At 45.5% G+C, this 7,166-nt stretch overlaps 1 protein-coding gene across 1 annotated transcript in view; it reads left to right on the top strand.

Moving 5' to 3' along the window:
- Nucleotides 1–2,698: 2,698 nt before the first annotated feature.
- The window catches only part of npepl1 (aminopeptidase like 1), a 37,921-nt gene continuing 33,453 nt past the window's right edge, over nucleotides 2,699–7,166 (top strand). Inside the window, exon 1 of the mRNA XM_038802948.1 lies at nucleotides 2,699–2,893. Within this exon, the coding sequence (XP_038658876.1) occupies nucleotides 2,744–2,893 (150 nt within the window). The 5' untranslated portion in view covers nucleotides 2,699–2,743. The remainder of the gene's footprint in view (nucleotides 2,894–7,166) is intronic.

The following is a 7,166-nucleotide window of genomic DNA, read 5'->3' as shown; positions in this document are numbered from 1 at the left end:
CTATCACCAAAGTGCTCACCTACATCTAAATCCATCACCTGGCCGGGTTCATTACCCAGTACCAAATCCAATGTGGCCTCGCCCCTTGTTGGCCTGTCTACATACTGTGTCAGAAAACCCTCCTGCACACACTGCACAAAAACTGACCCATCTATAGTACTCGAACTATAGTATTTCCAGTCAATATTTGGAAAGTTAAAGTTCCCCATAACAACTACCCTGTTACTCTCGCTCCTGTCGAGAATCATCTTTGCAATCCCTTCCTCCAGATCTCTGGTACTATTCGGAGGTCTATAGACAACTTCCAACAGGGTGACCTCTCCTCTCCTGTTCCTAACCTCGGCCCATACTACCCCCTTCTTTTACCATCTTCTCTGTTCTTACAGAAACATCTAAATCCTGGAACCTGCAACAACCATTCCTGTCCCTGCTCTACCCATGTCTCCGAAATCGCCACAACATCGAGATCCCAGGTACCAACTCATGCTGCAAGCTCACCCACCTTATTCCGGATGCTCCTGGCGTTGAAGTAGACACACTTCAAACCAGCGTCTTGCTTGCCAGTGCCCTCTTTCGAACTTTTAACCCTATCCCTGACCTCACTATTCTCAACATCCTGTATACTGGGACTACAATTTAGGTTCCCATCCCCCTGCTGAATTAGTTTAAACCCCCCCGAAGAGCACTAGCAAATCTCACCCCCAGGATATTGGTACCCCTCTGGCTCAGGTGAAGACCATCCTGTTTGTAGAGGTCTCACCTACCCCAGAATGAGCCCCAATTATCCAGGAAACCTAAACCCTCCCTCCTGCACCATCCCTGTAGCCACGTGTTCAACTCCTCTCTCCTTATTTCTCACTTCGCTAGCACGTGGCACGGGTAACAACCCAGAGATAACAACTCTATTTGTTCTAGCTCTCAGCTTCCACCCTAGCTCCCTGAATTTCTGTCTCAAATCCCCATCTCTCTTCCTACCTATGTCGTTGGTACCTATGTGGACCACAACTTGGGGCTGCTCCCCCTCCCCCTTAAGGATCCCAGAAACACGATCAGAGACAACACGAACCCTGGCACCTGGGAGGCAACACACCAACCGTGAGTCTCTTTCGTCCCCACAGAACCTCCTGTCTGTTCCTCTAACTATGGAGTCCCCAATGACAAGTGCTCTGTTCCTCTTCTCCCTTCCCTTCTGAGCAACAGGGACAGACTCTGTGCCAGAGACCTGTGCCCCATTGCTTACCCCAGGTAAGTCGTCCCCCGCAACAGTATCCGAAACGGTATACTTGTTATAGAGGGGAACGACCACAGGGGATCCCTGCACTGCCTGCCCGTTCCCTCTCCCTCCCCTGACGGTAAACCATCTACCTTCTTCTTTTACCTGAGGTGTGACTACCTCCCTATAACTCCTCTCAATAACCCCCTCCGCCTCCCGAATGATCCGAAGTTCATCCAGCTCCAGGTCCCTAACGCGGTTCTCGAGGAGCTGGAGTTGGGTGCACTTCCTGCAGATGTAGTCAGCAGGGACACCCGAGGTGACCCTTTCCTCCCACATTCTGCAGGAGGAACATTCAACTGCCCTAGCCCCCATTCCCACTGAACTAACTTCCCAACTACTGAAAACTAAAAACAAAAAAAACAAAAAAAAACTTGTGAGTTTTGCAATCCGACGGACAGAACTTTTTTTTTGGTTAGAGGAGGAGTATGGGTGGGAGACACTATGGAAGTAGTGTTTCGGGTAAAGCTGTCACTCGAGAACAGCCCCTTCACAAACCACCTTCAACTTACGCTGACCGTACTGCACATATGCGAATCTCCCCGGAACAGACAATCAGAAGCTCTGCTCTGCTACCCTCTGCTGGATTCTTGCCTTCACTCGACCTCCTCGGGTCACTTGCGCAGGTACACCTTCAACTTATGCTGACCTCACTGCTAAATCGCTGGTTTTTTGAGCAGACCAGCAGCATGGTTCAACTCCCGTACCAGCCTCCCTGGACAGGTGCTGGAATGTGGCGACTAGGGGCTTTTCACAGTAACTTCATTGAAGCCTACTTGTGACAATGAGTGATTTTCATTTCATTTCATTTCAAGTGTGCAAATTTCTAAATCAAATGAATGCTAAAAGTGTACTTTTCAGTCCATTTAATGCTAAAACTATGCATTTATCTAAATCTAATTAATGCTAAAAGTGTGCATCTTTCTAAATCAAATTAGTTCTAAAACTGCATCTTTCTAAATCCAACTGATGCCAAAACTGCATCTTTCTAAATCTAATTAATGCTAAACGTGTACATCGAGGGCCGAAGGGCCTGTACTGCACTGTATCGTTCTATGTTCTATCTTTCTAAATCCAACTAATGCTAAAACTGCATCTTTCTAAATACAATTAATGCTAAAAATGTGCATCTTTCTAAATATAATGCTGAAAGTGTGCATCTTCCTAAATATAATTAATGCTAAAATGTGCACCTTTCTAAATTTAATTAATGCCAAAAGTGTGCATCTTCCTAAATCCAATTAATTTTAAACCTGTGCACCTTTATAAATCTAAAGAATGGTAAAAAGTGTGCGTCTTTCTAAGTGAAATTAGTTCCGAGATGTTTGATATCCAGTGTTGTAATGGTCTGACTGTGTTGCCCACAGAGTCTGGTTGAAGGACATTGAGTGTGCTGGAAGCGGAACCTTTGTGCGCAGCCGGGGGGAGGAAGGTGAAGTGGGGCGGACTCTCGGCAGGAGTCTGGGCAAGATGGCGGGTGTGGAGCTGCGGTTCGGAGCTGCCTCCGGCCAGTCGGAGCCCCCCAGCCGGCCGCTGCTGATCGTGGGGCAGCTGGGCCACCTGCAGAAGCTGCGCTGGGAGGAGGTCAGCGGCAAGCTGTTGCCCCAGGTGACAGAGGAGGTAAGAGAGCCCGGCGGGGAGAGGGAGCTGCTGTTGGATATGGACTTTGTCCCAGAGGAACAGTCAGCGTCTTGTAGCCCAAACCCTCCACCTCCCTGGGAGTCCCTGTCCACACTGGCCCATCCCTGAGCCACAGTTTGGGGATAAGGGGAGGGGGGATACCCCTCTTTTTTTCCACATGTAAATAAGAGCAAAATAACTGCAGATGTTTGAAATCTGCAATTAAAACAGTGCTGGAAAATCTCAGTATGTCTGGCAGCATCTGTGGCGGGGGAAATGGAGCTCACGGGCGGGATTCTTTGGTCCCACTGCACTGAATCACGCCAGTGAGGACGTTGGCTGCTTGGAGGAGTGCAGTCAGAGCCAAGTTCCTGAAGCCACAGGCGGCTCAGCAGTACGGGAGGGGGAGGAAGTAGAAAGGAAGAGCAGCAGTGACTGGGGATTTGTTAGCAAGAGGAACAGATGGGTGTTTCTGTGGCTGTCGATGTCCAGGATGGTGTGTTGCCTCCCTGGTGCTAGGGTCAAGGATGTCATGGAGTGGCTGCAGAGTCTTCTGCCGGGGAGGGTGAACAGCCAAAGGTTGTAGCCCATATATACCAAAATTACATCAAAGAGGTCGATCAGGTCCTGAAAACAGATTTCAGGGAACTAGGAAGGTGATTGCAAAAGCAGGACCTTTTAAAGCAATAATCTCAGGATTACTTCCTATCCCATGTGAGCATAGAAATTAATTGAGCAATTGAATACATGGCTGTAGAACTGGTCTAGGAAGGAATATATCAGATTTTTGAGGCATTGGAACTGGTTCTGGGGCAGGTGGGACCTGTGCAAGATGGACAGACTGCACCATGGCAGTATTGTAACTAATATTCTTGCAGGGAGATTCATTGCTGATGTTGGCGAGAGTTCAAACTAGAGGGGGTTTGGGGACCTGAGCTCAGGTTGGAGGGAAGCAAAACTGATCATAAGCAAAAATAGAAGACAGGTAAAGCATAAAGAAGCATTAAATAGGGTCAGAATAGAGAATCAAGTTTTTTTTTAAAAGCAGATTTAAAGGCACTCTATCCGAAAGCACATAACGGTGTAAAAAATGTTGATTTGAATGTACAAATTGAGGTGAATGGGTGTAATATAATTGCCATTACGGGGACATGGCTACAAGGTGACTGAGATTAGGGACTGGGTATCCAAGGGTATTCAGTATTTAGGAGGGATAGATGAAAAGGGAAAGGAGGTGAGGTAGCACTCGTAATAAAGAGCAAGATCAGTACATTGGTAAGATGATCTTGGATCACTAATAATCTTTATCTTTATTGTCACAAGTAGGTTTACATTAACAATTAAGTTACCATGAAAAACTCTTAGTTGCCACATTCCGGCGCCTGTTCGGGTACATAGATTACATGGAATTTACAGTGCAGAAGGAGGCCATTCGGCCCATCGAGTCTGCACCGGCTCCTGGAAAGAGCATCCTACCCAAGGTTAACACCTCCACCCTAACCCCCTAACCCAGTAACCCCACCCAACACTAAGGGCAATTTTGGACACTAAGGGCAATTTATCATGGCCAATCCACCTAACCTGCACATCTTTGGACTGTGGGAGGAAACTGGAGCACCCGGAGGAAACCCACGCAGACACAGGGAGAACATGCAGACTCCACACAGACAGTGACCCAAGCTGGAATTGAACCTGGGACCCTGGCGCTGTGAAGCAACAGTGCTAAGATGTAGAATCAGTTAGTGTGGAGCTAAGAAACCATAAGGGACAGCAAACATTGTGGAAGTTGTTTGTAGGCCGCCGAACTAGTATTAATATTGGGCACGGTATAAATGCAGAAATTAGAGACCCATGTGACATGGGGAATAAAGGAATAATGGATGACTTCAATTTAATCATAGACTGGGTTAACCAAATCAGCGCTAATGATCTAGAGGAGGAATTTGTGGAGTTTTTCTGAAATGGGTTCTGGAGCAGTACATTAAAGAGCCAACTCAGGATCAGGCTGTTTTGGATTTAGTGTTGTGTAATGAGAAAGAGCAAATGAATAATCTTGTTATAAAGAAACCTTTGAGAAATAGTGACCATGATAGAATTTTGCATTATGTTTGAATGTGATAGAGTTCATCATAGAGTCTTAAATCTTAAGAAACGTTGGCTATGGTAGATTGTGAAAGATAGAGTACCCAATTCATTTTTTCCAATTAAAGGCAATTTTAGCATGGCCAATCAACCGAGCCTGCACACCTTTGGGTTGTGGGGGTGAAACCCACGTAAACATGTGGCGAATGTGCAAACTCCTCATGGAAAGTGACCCAGAACCGGGATCAAACCTGGGACCTCGGTGCCATGACTACTGCTAACTACTTTGCCACTGTGTTACCCCATTGATGGTGGAGCAGCAATGGCTAGTATTGAAATAAATACTTTAAATTTAAAGACATACTAGAGAAAAACTGTAAAGAAAATCAAATATAGTCTGCAAACAATATGCATTCCTCTAAGGCAAAAGCACCCAAAGTGAAGGGTAAATCCACTGGGGTTAACAAAAAAAGTTAAATTTCATTACCTTGTATGAGAATGCAAGACAAAGGACTATGCCTGAGGATTGGGAGCAATTTAGAACGCAGCAAAGAAGAACCATTAAGAAAGGGAAAAGAGAATATGAATGCAAACTAATGAGGAACATAAAGGGAGACTGTAAAAGCTTCTTTAAGTAAATTAAAAGGTAAAAATTACCAAGCACAAATGTGGGCCCATTTACAGGTGGGGACAGAAAATATTGTACTGGAGAACAGGGAAATGGTGGAGAAACTAGGAACGCCTTCACAAAGCAAGATACAGAAAGTTGTCCAGAAATACTAGGTGACCAAGGAACTTGAGACTGAGGAGCTAAAATAAATTAATATTAGTAAAGTGGTAGTAGTTGAAAAATTAATTGGAATGAAGATTGATAAATCCTCTGGACCAGATGAGCTTCATCCCAGAGTATTGAAGGTGGTGGCTAGAGAGATGGTGGGTGCACTGGTGATTATCTTTCAATTTATTTTAGATTCTGGAAAGGTTCCTGCAGACTGGAAAATAGCAAATGGAACCCTACAATTTTAAGACTGAAGAAAGAAGAAGAATAGAGAACTACAGACCTGTTAGCTTGGCGTCAGTAACAGGAAAAATGTTAGAATCTATTATAATGGGTGTATTTAGGAAATATTGGTAATTTGATAATCAGGTTTAGCAAACATGTTGGAATTTTTTGAGGATGTTACTTGCAGCAAAAAGCCAGCGGGTGTCGTATATTTGGATTTTCAGAAGGTTCCACACAGGAGGTTAGCGAATGAAATTAAGAGCGCACGGGATTGGGGGAAATATCCTGTTGTGGGTTGAGAATTGATCATCAGGTAGAGAGTGGGAATAAACAGATCAATCTCAGGGTGGCAGGTTGTTCCAATGGAGTACATCCCGGGGGTTGCAATTGACCAGAAACTGAACTGGACTAGCCATATAAACACTGGCTACCAGAGCAGGTCAAAGGCTAGGAATCCTGCAGTGAGTAACCCACCTCCTGACTCCCTAAAGCCTGTCCACCATCTACTAGGCACAAATCTGGAGTATAATGGCTCCAACAACACACAAGAACCTTGATGCCATCCAGGCCAAAGCAGCTCGCTTCCATAAACATTCAATCCTTCCACCACTGACAACAGTGGTACCATGTATACCATCTACAAGATGCACTACAGTAACTCACAGGGTTCCTTTGGCAGCACTTTCCAAATCCACCCCGCCACCATCTAGAAGGACAAGGGCAACAGACACCTGGAAGTTCCCTTGCAGATTACTCAGCATCCTGACTTGGAAATATATCACTGTTCCATCACTGTCGCTGGGGAACACCCTGAAACTTCCGCCCTAATAGCACAACAGTATACCTCATGGACTACAGCAGTTCAAGAAGACAGCTCGCCACCACCTGCTGAGGGGCAACTAAGGGTGGGCAATAAATGCTGGCCTAGCCAGCAACACCAACATCCTGTAAATGAATAAAAAGAAACTAGCATGCAGGTCCAACAAGTAAGTAGGAAGGGAAATGGCAAGTTGGGGAATCGTGAAGGGTTCTGAGTTAGGAATAAGAGTGTCTTGCTTGTGTTGTATGGAGCCTTAGTGAGACCTCATCTAGAGTATTGTGTACAGTTTATCTAAGGGGAGATAGACTTGCGATAGAGGGAGTGCAAGAGGTCCACCAGATTAATACCTCGGTCCTAAAAAGTAAGGT

This window comes from Scyliorhinus canicula, chromosome 7 (genome assembly GCF_902713615.1).
Source record: "Scyliorhinus canicula chromosome 7, sScyCan1.1, whole genome shotgun sequence".
Classification (NCBI taxonomy): Eukaryota; Metazoa; Chordata; class Chondrichthyes; order Carcharhiniformes; family Scyliorhinidae; genus Scyliorhinus; species Scyliorhinus canicula.
This window is presented reverse-complemented; position numbering and strand designations above follow the sequence as displayed.